This window comes from Mobula hypostoma, chromosome 6, assembly GCF_963921235.1.
Source record: "Mobula hypostoma chromosome 6, sMobHyp1.1, whole genome shotgun sequence".
In the NCBI taxonomy this organism is placed as follows: Eukaryota; Metazoa; Chordata; class Chondrichthyes; order Myliobatiformes; family Myliobatidae; genus Mobula; species Mobula hypostoma.
Window position 1 is genome coordinate 123,557,798 of NC_086102.1, and position 12,016 is coordinate 123,569,813.

A 12,016-nucleotide genomic window follows, 5' to 3' on the forward strand; every position below is an offset into this window, starting at 1 on the left:
AGCGTTGCTTGTGGAGTTAGCAAGGACGACAGCAACAGCAAAGGCACTCTCATGTTAAAGGAATCTATCAGTTTCAATCCCAGCCTGCAATTCCGTGCAAGGAAACATCAGCCTACTGCTACTGCAGCTTAAAGCTGACGAGAGTTTAGGAGACTCTTCTGAGAGGGTCTCCAGAATACCTGCTTGATACAGGTGTGGATCCTCAGCTGAATGGGAAACCAATCCAGCACCTCTTTCCAGCAACTAATCCTGCTATAACCAAACAGCTTCATCAGGATGGCTGCAGCAATGAGTGCCTTAAAAGGAGGACAGGGGATTCAAAACAGAGTTAGCGTGGTAGTGAAGGACCTCAACAAGGAGAACCTCTTCACCAGGCCCCTCTTCATCAAGACAGTCCTGCAGGAGTTGCACAGGTTTGAGGTACAGAACATATAATGCCTCCAGGACTTCCCAGGTGATGGGTACATTGATGTTACCTTTAAGTACCCAGTGGGATAGCAGAAGATGCTACAAGACTTTTGGGAGAATGAAAACAAGGTTCTGTTGTCATTGTTGAAGTCACAGCCATTCTTCACACATCCACCCAGAAGGAATGAGAGATAATGGCGCATATTTAATCAACATGTGCACATTGTGGATGTCCTCACCTTCTAGGCTTGTTATGTTGAGGGAGCAGGAAACAATGCAGACATCAAGGTCCTGTTTGGGTGCAGGACCAGCAAGCGCCAGGTGAGGGTCAAACTGAGGGTGGATGCAAACGAGGCCATTGGCCACCCTTTCTCAGTACTTGCTATCAGAGAGAACTGTGGGTGCATGGTATAGGCAGGACAACCAAGACTGTGTCATAACCGCAACAAACCTAGACATGTGGCAGACCAGTGCAGTACAGTCATCTGCAAGGTTGCAAGCAGGAAGGCCACCAGACCACGAACTGTAGAGAAAGCAAACATCACAGCCTGAGTGGGGAGACAGGCTACCCTACAAGACCGAGCCAAAATGTGCCTGTACCTGTGCTCAGGCATTAAGAGAGGTTGCTGACATCGACAGCTCCGAGAGGAATGGTGGCACACTCCCTACCGGTGCAGACTGCAGGAAGTCCATCTACCTTAAGCTCCCAAACCCCAACCAATGCCGCCAGGTCCGTCCCCAAGAGGAGGGGTCAATGAAAGAGGGGATTGCAGAGGAACAAGAAGGTGAATGGCCAGTGCGGAAAAGGAAGAAGTCTCAGAAGACAACCACTTAAGCATCTGAGAGTAAAGGTAATGGGAAGAAAGGGGCCATGCAACAGACAGATGCCAGTAACCTTTCCTTGTTGGAGGATGAAGTAAATATGGAAAGCCGAAGACACAGGCAAAGGAAGCATCAAAATGGAGTGGACAAAGAGGAAGTCTACAGACAAATACAGGTGCCATCCCCGGCTCTGGGAGACTGGTGGCAGTGCAAAGGCCAGTGGTCCCCAACTTCGGGAGACCTGCAGTAGCACAGATTCCGACACACCCCAACTCCAAGAGATGGAAGGTAAACAACAATCAGAGACAGATATCAGAACAGGGATGCAGACTGCGCTCTCCACCCCCGCCCCCAGTGACAAAACCAGCAACACCCCTCACAGACAGACATACTAAAGATCTGCACATCCTTCAATGACAGTCTGTATGACAGAAAAGTACAGACAACACTTAGTCCCAGGACTTCCAGTCCTCTATCACAGAGATGCTGGACAATAGCAAGCAGGAGAATCTGGATTTGCCACTGATTCTGGAGGAGCTGACCAGTTCCATCTGACCTCCTGGCACGAATAAAATTTCTGGAAGCAACGACTGATAGCGATGACCAGAATGGCACAGACCTGTTGGAAGTGTATATTCCTATTGTTCTGGCTGGCAACACACTGGACTCCATGAGGAAGAGCATCATGACCCTCATCAACAAGCAAAATGGAAAGAGGGCAGGCATCAGGAACTGGAGAGTCATTTCACTGTTGAATGTGGACTATATGTCCCATTCACAGTCAAGTCTGACTACCTGAAGGTGCTGGGGATCTAGTTCAAAGGAGCTGAGGCACGTAACAAGAATTGGCTGGAGTGGTTTGTGAGGGTAAAACAAAAATTGGGCCTGTCAGTACAAACAGAGTTCTCTGTAAGTAACTGGGAAGAATGGTTATCAGACACAATGCTCACAGAGCTACTGTGGCATGGCATGAGCTCCAGCCTTCCAACCATCAAGGTCATCTTCAAAACGCAACATCCATCATTAAGGAGCCCCACCCAGGAAGCACCCTCTTCTCATTGCAACTATCAGAGAGGAGGTACAGGAGCCTGAAGACCCACTCAACATTTTAGGAACAGCTCCCTTCCCCCACCCCATTAGATTTTTAAACAGACAATAAACCCATGAACACCACCTCATGATTATTTGCACTATTTTTAATATTAGATATTATATAGTATATTTTATGTATTGCAATGTACTGCTGCCCCAAAACAACAAACTGCACGACATATGTCAGTGATAATAAACCTGATTCTATCCCGCTCCCGTGTCTCAGTTATCACCGGAGACATCTGCAATTTTCCTGAGGTCCAAGATGGAGCAAATCTGATGGGTCACTCCATTGGGCCAAAGGACTAGCCTGGTGCTCTGTTTTTGTTTTTTTTAAGGTTTGCATTACTGAATGTATCGACTTCGAATATATATTTTTGTAGTTTCTTCTTTTGTATATTTTATTATGAATAGAGTATATTTTTAAATCATGCAGAATGTAGGGCTCATTATAATCAGAAAGTGCCAAGGCAGGGTAAAGGTTGGGGTGGGGCGAGCATTAAGTACACAGGATTCAGTCCGTGAAGCGCGCCGGCCGGAGGGGAGGAGGGACGGGGCGCGCGCATCCGGCGTGCACGAGCCCGGAGAGGAGGGGACTCAGGGACCAGTGCGGAGGAGGCGCACTCCCGCAGCTGGGTCCGAGAGGGTAGACGCCGCACTCTGCCAGACATCATGGCCCAGGTAGACATGGAGCAGCTGCGAAGCAGGGGTGCCGGCAAGTCCATCGCCGTGCTGACCAGCGGGGGAGACGCGCAAGGTAAGGCGGAGTCGGTCGCCGCGGCGGGAGCTCGGTCTGGCCCCCCACCCCCATCCATTGTACGCGTGGCGGCCTCTCATCGCTCAGTTCTAGCGATGCCAGTCTCCCCGATGGGCGGCTGCCTTACCCGCCTCGCATACTCGGGCCGACGTCGGCATCGCCGTGTTTACCCATTAACGGGACCTCCCCGGCGCCTAAACAACCGCCGCGGGCAGTAACGGCGCTCTCTCCGCTTCCCGTTAAAGCATCAGCTCTCTCGGCTGCTGGGCCCTGTACGGCGTGCAGGGATTTGAAAACGCGTGGAATACTGACTGCGGCTGTGCTGCTCGCCGAGCTGTCCGTCCGCCGCGGAGTCGGCGATGGCGGGCGGGCGGGCTGGCGGTCACGTGGCGCGGACGTGCTTCCCAGCAGGTTGTTCCCCCGTCTGCCCGGGTCGCGCTCCAGCCGTCCTCTAACTAATTCATGGTTGATGCGTGTTCAGACCTGCCATTCTCCTTTCAAAAACTGTAGTCGGTTGCTGCTCTTCTCACAGCTCCTTACTGATGAGAGAGACTGAGCGTCCAGATTAGTAGGAGCTACAGTTCTCTATGACGCTGAAGAACATAGGATAAGTGATTAGCACGTATGACCTCTGAGGCTGTAAGATCACGGCAGATGTCAATTTGTAATGAGTACTTTCCCATCTATTCGCTTTGCATAATGTTGGTCCCCTTGTTAAATAAAGTATATACAAACATCGTTGGCAGACGAGAAGACTAGGCTGATTTCTCAGAAAGAACATAGAGCACGGGATCAGATCCTCTTGACTACTGTGTCTTTGCCAAAAGTGATGCAAAATTAAACTAAATCCCTTATCCTGCATTGGTTGTATATTTATGTATCTAAATCCATCATATTTGCTTCCACCACAGGCAGCCTGTTACAGGCACCTAATATTCTCTGTGCAAAAAAACAAACTTGGCCTACCGGTTTCTCTCAAATGACCTCCTCTTAAATCATCAAATAACATACACCCTTCATCATTTTGTTAGCATCTTTCAGAATAAAACAGTTTGTATTTGTCGCAGCTGTGAGGGGGTTGTCTTATGAATAGCTAATCAAGCTAGAATTTTATTATTTGTGAGCTGGAGTGATCCTAATTAATTTATCTGAGAATGGGGAATGACAGGATAAATGTTGAGATTCTCTGCTGCTGGGAGAACCATGGATAGAAAACGCTACTAGATCATGGAGCTGTCATTTTGAACTGCAGTGTGTCAGAACTTCTCACAAAAGGTGGCAACGCCCTGGAATCCGAACACCATGCTGAATGTTTGGAAATATTTAAGGAGGAGGTAGATAAATTATTGAAAGATTGGGGAATTGAAGACTATATTTGAACAACATTTTGGTTTCTAAAGATTCTTGGCCTTGAGTACTTCCAGTGATTCAGCCTCCACAGCCCTCTGCATTAGAAAATACCAAAAAGTTTTGACCCCCTGTGAAGTTGCTCCTAATTTTCATCTGAAGTAGGTGACCCTCTCATTCTGAAATGCCCATGAAGCCTCGTAAGAATTTTGCGTTTGATAATATCCCTTGCAACTCTTGCCCAGGGATCAACTTCGTGAACCTTTCTGAACTGTCTCTGTGCAGAAGTTTACTCTTTAATTGAGGAATCCAGAATTACTTGGAGACGTATGAAACTGCAGATGCTGGAATCAGGAGCAAAACAAAAGCTGCTGGGGGAACACAATGTGTCAAGCATCACCAGGGCAGGGAGGAGAAGAATTTCTGAAGCTTCGAGTCAAACCCCTGCATCAGAACCTCTGAAACAGCTCACATTTTTCCAAGGATGTTCTCTATACTGAACAATAGTTCTCGATATTTACACACCGTAACGGTATTTAAGATCCACGCACAAAATGCTGGCGGAACGCAGCAGACCAGGCAGCATCTATAGGAGGAAGTCTTCCTATAGATGCTGCCTGGCCTGCTGCGTTCCACCAGCATTTTGTGTGTGTTGCTTGAATTTCCAGCATCTGCAGATTTCCTCGTGTTGGCGGTATTTAAGATTGCTGGATTTCCAGACATGCAACCCGCTACTCTGCTTTGCCCTTTCCTCTTCTGAAATCATTACTTTGCTACGAATTTGGAGCAGCCCTCGGCTCTGTTTTATTTAAGGACATATAAATAGAGTGTAATTTTTGCCCCCAGCTATTCTTTTAATAGATATTCTCTTGGTATAAGTACATTTATTTTGTACAGTGCACGTAACAATTATTGTCTCTTTCCTTTAGTATAATTGTTTATGGACAAAAGCAATTTACAAGTTTCCAAGCCTTTTCTCAGCATGTCACTGATCCTTCCCACTCTTTTTTCAGACTTCAGGCTGCATAGCCAACTGTCTTGAGAATATGTAAAGAACCATGACATTCACGCTGTACTTTGTAACAAGAAATAGAATGAACTCTTCATAACAACTAACATAGCATCTGATCTGCTGCTGATTTGCTCTACCTTTTCTTTCCATCAGTGACTTTTGGGGAATTATAGTTATTTTTGTGAAAATAGGATTTCTGTTTTCACAGCGAACCAGTTAATTCAATCCACCAGTTGAGCTCTATAGGATTTGGATTCCCTAACTAAAGGAAACTATGTCTCTATACTTACGAATGAAGCTTTTATAATTTTAATCCCATTGGATAAATAAGATGTAACAATCTAAACTAAAAGGAATCCAGTCACATTTTCTAGTTAATACAATCTCTCCTCTTGATTAAACTGCTTGCCTTTCTAAAGTCACTTCAATCTAGGTAGGACCTTGTCTGTTTAAGATATAGCTTCCATCTATTTTGTTTTCAACTGCTCTAGATAAAAAAACATTGAATTCCCTAACCTTATTATCATCCCATACATTAGTATATAAATTTTAGTTAACTGCGTTCATGAAGCACTTAATTTCCCCGCTCATCCACAGCTTCTAAAGTAGCAAAGATCTGTAGTTCTGTACAAATCAGGGGGTGGGGTGGGGGGGGGGCGCGGTAATCATGTGGCACGGCATCAAGCTGCCCAAATCACCCCATCCTTTCAATATATATGCCAGAAACACCTTTAACATTGTGTATACTTTCATTTTTCATTAATGCAGGTGTTTTCTAATAGTCCACATCGGTCTTGTCTTCCCACATCAATAAATTGTTAAAGGGATCCAATGTGATCTTCCCCTTTGATCACCTTTCCGTCCTGTCCCCTGCTTCTCAAGTTATCTCGACTGCCATCATCTGGTCTTTGCCAGTGCCTACTCACCTCTGAAACCTTTACAGTTGGCACATCCAAGCCCATATTAAGTTCTTGCTTCATTAATCTAATCATGGTCGAGATGTTTTTTGCAACCTCAGGGTATCAAATGCAACAAAGTGGTTTTGAAATATTGTTGTTCCATTGTATTCAGCCGATTTCTGTACAGGAAGGTCTGGCAGGCAGCAACGCGATAAACAAAGATCATCTGTTTTTGTCAAGGAATTAATATTGACCAGGATACAGCTGAGGAATTCTCACTCTTTTAAAATGTAAGGCACCTAAGAGAAGAATTGGATTGAGATTCTGTGCCTCATCATCTGTTCAGATTGTTCCTATCACTACCAGCTTCACTAGTGGTGCTCTTGTAAATGTGTTTCACCCCTTGTTTAAAAACTCACTGCAGACTTTAAAGGACTAAATCCACTCTATTTTATAAAAACCCTGGTTAAAGCATTATTTTAATTTGTTTCTATGCTACTTAATTATTCATCAACAAAACTCTTTCCAAGTTAAAGGCATTCTAAATTTAGAATGATGCATTGGTCACAAGTGCAATCCTGAATGCATTCTGAAATTAGTATGTAGACCTTTCAGCATTCAACATGCCTCAAGGCTGTGTGCTGAGCCCTCTTCTGTACTCCCGTTTCACCTATGACCGCGTTCCTGTACATGGTTCTAACTCCATAATCAAGTTTGCAGACGACACCACGGTGGTTGGCCTGATCAGAGGGGATGACGAGACGGCCTACAGGGACAAGGTCCAGTACCTGGTCGCGTGGTGTGCCGACAACAACCTGGCCTTTAACACCCAGAAGACCAAGGAGATCATTGTGAACTTCAGGCATGCTAGGAGCCACTCTCACGTCCCCATCTACATCAACGGAGCTGTAGTGGAGTGTGTATCAAGCTTCAAATTCCTTGGTGTCTATTTTTCCGAGGATCTCACCTGGTCCCTGCACTCCTCCATCCTGATCAAAAAGGCGCAACAGTGCCTTTATTTCCTGTGGAGCATCGAGAAAGCTCACCCCTGTCCCAGGATACTGACGGACTTTTACCACTGTACCATTGAGAGCATACTCACCAACTGCATCTCAGTGTGGTATGGCAGTTGTCCCGTATTGGACTGCAAAGCACTCCAGCGTGTGGTGAAAACTGCCCAGCAGATTATCGGCACCCAATTGCCCACCATTGAGAACATCTACCATAAACACTGCCTGGGCAGGGCGAAAAGCATTATCAAGGATGCATCTCACCCTAACCATGGACTTTTTACTCTCCTCCCATCCGGTAGGTGCTACAGGAGCCTCCGCTCCCGCACCAGCAGGCACAGGAAGAGCTTCTTTCCTGAGGCTGTGACCCTGTTGAACCTCACATCACAGCGCTAAGCAGTATTGCACCCATATTGTACTGTCTCAGTACTTTTATATTTGTGTGTTATAGCACTTACTTTTTATTCAGTTATTTCGTAAATAACACTTCTTTGCATTTCTGGTTAGATGCTAACTGCATTTCATTGGCTTTGTATCTGTACTCGGCACAATGACAATAAGGTTGAATCTAATCTAATTAGAGAAAGCAGAAAAATGGAATTTTCATCACAGTTTGGGTATCTGGAGTATCTGCTATAAAAATTATTTTTAAACAGCTACTTGGCACCAATTACAAGGCCAAAGCAGCCTAGTTTCAGCGCAGCAGAATGTTAGAGGACAATTTACTTAAAGGGTTCCAGGAGCATTCTATGTTAACATTTTGCATGGCCATTCTGATCACGTGGCTTTACTTAATTCTTACTTTGAACCATTCTTGTCATTTGTCCAGTGTTCCCAGTGTAAACTCAGTTCACAAAGGCCCTCGACCTATTCTAGACTCAACTTCATTGTTAGTCTTTTATTTTTAACTGGCCTACTTCTCAGCTCCTAAATCAGTGCATTGTGTATGCAGCTCTTCAGAAATTCCAGCAGGTACTTTTGATCTGTGCTGTGGCCTCTGTCTAGATTTTAGGCTCTGTTTCAGACACTTGAGCTCTTTGGGTGTATATTTATTCCTGATATCCTAAATCTATATCTTTATGAAGGTCATCCCTCTAAAGCTTTTAATAATGTTACATCATGTGATTAAGTCTTTCCTCGGCCATCTCTATTCCCAACCTTCAAACTGAATTCTATTTGCCACTCTTTTTTTCAGCTGATAATATCCTGCAGGCTACAATTTCCTAACTCTTAGCCATTTTGGCTGTATTATCTGAAAGCCTAACTACTGCCCTTACATTAAGATCCAAAGCATTGATGAAAACTAGACAGAGACCTGCCAAGTCCTGATACACTAGACAACTTCTTCACTGAAGCTAGTCAACTAGCACTTTGTGTTGTATTACTAGACAAATTTTGGAAATAACACCACTTTCCCTGGTCCAGTCTGTGAAATGAATCTTTGTCAAATTCTTTGCTGAAATCCATGTAAATAATATAAATTGTGCATCTACATCAATCCACCTGATTTATGAAGGATGTTCATGCATTGGAAGCCATTCTTAGAAGGTTTACTGTACTAATACCTGGAATGAGCAGGTTGTCTTACGAGGAAATGGTGGAACTGGTTGGGCAGCAGTTGGAAAGAGTGAGTGGGGACCCAACTTGAGAGGATGTTCCCCCTTGTGCAGGAAACCTGAATAAAGGATCATCCATTCCATACAGAGATGAGGTGACTTTTTTTCTCTGGAGATCATGAATCCTCTTCCTCAAAGGGCAATGGGAGGTGAATTTAACGTAGAGATAGATGTTTTGAGAAGAAAGGAGATGAAAAGTTACCGTGTGTAACGAGGAATGAGGAATACAGATCTGAGATTGCAGTCAGATCATCCACAAGCTTACTAAATGGCAGAGCATTTGATTGGGTTAAGTGATCTTAAGTCATATATTTGCTGCTACTTCACAAAACTCAATTATTAACCAGACATAAACCTTAGTTTTTAAACAAATTCATGCTGGCTATAGTTGATTAAACTGCATTAAATATTAATTCATATTGTCGCTGACATTTTTCTGGTAACTTAATCACTACCAATGTTAATGTGATGGTCTATCCCACTTCCCAATTTCAAATAATATAACAGTACCAGTCCTATTCAACAGTGTCCATACACAGCAGACAGAAGACTGGAAAAGGACAGTAAGAGTCAATGTTATTTTTTAATTTGCTTCTTCCAAGGCCTAGAAGCCTAGAATATATCTCATCTGGCCCTTGTTTTTGGTTTATCCACCTCTAAAGATACAGGATGCTGCTCCTGCATTTTTACCTTTTTTCCATCTTCATACCTCCCTCCTTTTTCACTCTCTTCAAGCCTCCCTCCTTTCTCTGTCCCTCCTCTCACCTCTCTCTTTTCTCTCTTTCAAGTACAGTTACTATTTCACTCCTTTGAAGTTGGCACTTGTCTCCAAAGCTGACATTAACCAGGTGTCCCCAGTTCCTTCTCTTCTTTAAAACTGCTGTCCCTTTTCCTCTCTGCTTAAAGACACTAACAGTTTATCTTGCCAGTAATTGTGATGCTGGTGGAGGCACTGCTAATATAAAGCATTGATTATTAGTATTGAGCTATCAGACACTTTATATTGTGCCCCTTGGACTTGTGAACCTAGCCATCAGACAGTTTATAATTAGTTAATTGTATGTTTCGTCAGTCTGTGCGAATGTAGCCAAGTATTTCTTGCACATTATGTATCCAAAGGACAGAGAGCACCTGCAACATAATTCTACATGTCAGTATCAAAACAATATCTGATGTACTATGCTGATACTCTGATATGGAATACTGCACCCTATCCTCGTTATGAGTCTTCAGACTATGCGGATTCACAGTTATGTGAGGGACCTGTTTCTACCAACGTCTCAATGTATGCGTCCAAAGTTCACAGTTATGCCAGCAGCACTGCCTTCCCGCCAATACAAGTCACATGTGCACGCTTCACAGTCTCACTGTTGGGATGAGAAGCACCGCTTTCCCGCCAATACAAGTCAGGTGCTCGTGCCTCACAATTTCACTCCCGCCACTCTCGCATTGGTTTTGGCAAGGTGTGGATGCACGATCTTAAACTTTTGTTGGTTTTACCTATGGTGCAGTGATTTTGTGCTTGAAATATTTAACTATGCCTCCTAAGCGTCCATTGTCATGTCCTGGGCCATCAGCCGAGCTGCAGATAACCACTTCAACACTTGGGAAAAAAAAGTTAGAAACTGTAAACAGCGTGGCATCAGCTGAAGGTAACACAGCTCTGGGACGCTACTGCCAGGAACAGAATCTTGCCTTTAAAGTTCTTTCGTTGCTTGACAATGCGCCAGCCCCTCCGAAACATTTGGACAGCTTTCATCCTAACATAACAGTGCGTTTCCTGCCGCCTAACATAACATCGCTGATTCAACCAAGGTGTGATCCACATTCAAGGCATACGTATTTTTTTTTTACGGCGAACTATCTCTCATGCTGCCAGCAACTGACGATTTTGAAAATCCCGGGAGTTTACCAACAGTGAGGGAATGGTGGAAGTCGGAACACTTGGCACAAATGGTGATGGACATGGACCCAAGTTTAGAACGGAGTCAGCATTTCAGTCGTTCCCTGCTGTCAACCCTTCTTCCCTACAAGCAAATTTATGCTGAAAAACAAAATGCTGCCAAGCAAACAACCCTCACCACTTTATTTAAATTGCTGTAATCTTCTGCTGCTATCAGTTCTAAGAGTTCTATGAGTCTTCCTTCACCCCTTGCTGTGCTTGATACGATCCTGACGACCACAACCATCCACCTTATCCATGTAAAGCTGCCCGACACCACAACCACTCATCTCCCGGAGCGAACACACTTGCCACTGTTGGTGAGTACTGTACACCAGAGGATGTTAACTTTCTATGATTTATTACATTGAATATTACCTTAAATTGATTAAATATAATACAAATGTTGTCTTGTAGTACTGCTTTTGTGTTGTATTGGTATGAAAATGTGAATAAATTACAGATAAAACATATTTAGGAAGCCCTCTGGAATGCATCCCATTTTCTCCATTTAAATAATTGTTCACATTATGCGTCAACTTCGAGAAACGTATCCCTCGCATATAACGAGGATAGGGTGTATGATGTTGCGGATGCTGTCCTTTGGATACGATATTAAATTGGCAACTTTATTACTGGTGGAGGTTCAGATGAATATTTAGGTTCTTGTGACACCAATCATGGTAAAACAGAATATAATTGATGACTAAATCGACTGTTAGTTGAAGACTATCACAAAGGAAGCAAGCTTGACATATATTGATTTGTGTTTTCCTCTGGGTTGTATATGGTGACATGTATGTACTTTGATAATAAATTAACTTTGAACTCTGTCTCGTTGAAATGGACTCTGCAGCACAAATCTTATTTGATCATGAAGCATTTCTTGTCTGTGTAGCTCTTTGAAAGAGCTGCTCATTCCCACTCAAATTGTCCTTACCCCTGTATATTTCACTATTAAATTATATTTCAAGGACCTTCTGAAATGTGATCAATAATTTGATGGCTCCTGCCATCCCTTTAGGCACTGAATTTCAGATCATAACATTTTCAAAAAGAAAATTCTCCTTGCTTTTCCACCACCTCCCACTGTTTGTTTTGTCAGTTGTGT

At 43.8% G+C, this 12,016-nt stretch overlaps 1 protein-coding gene across 1 annotated transcript in view; it reads left to right on the top strand.

Annotated features, from left to right (window-relative positions):
- The first annotated feature begins 2,780 nt into the window (after positions 1-2,780).
- Positions 2,781-12,016, top strand: part of LOC134348358 (ATP-dependent 6-phosphofructokinase, liver type-like) — a 56,829-nt gene continuing 47,593 nt past the window's right edge. The window contains exon 1 of the mRNA XM_063051586.1: positions 2,781-3,079. Coding sequence (XP_062907656.1) covers positions 2,995-3,079 — 85 coding nt within the window. The 5' untranslated portion in view covers positions 2,781-2,994. The remainder of the gene's footprint in view (positions 3,080-12,016) is intronic.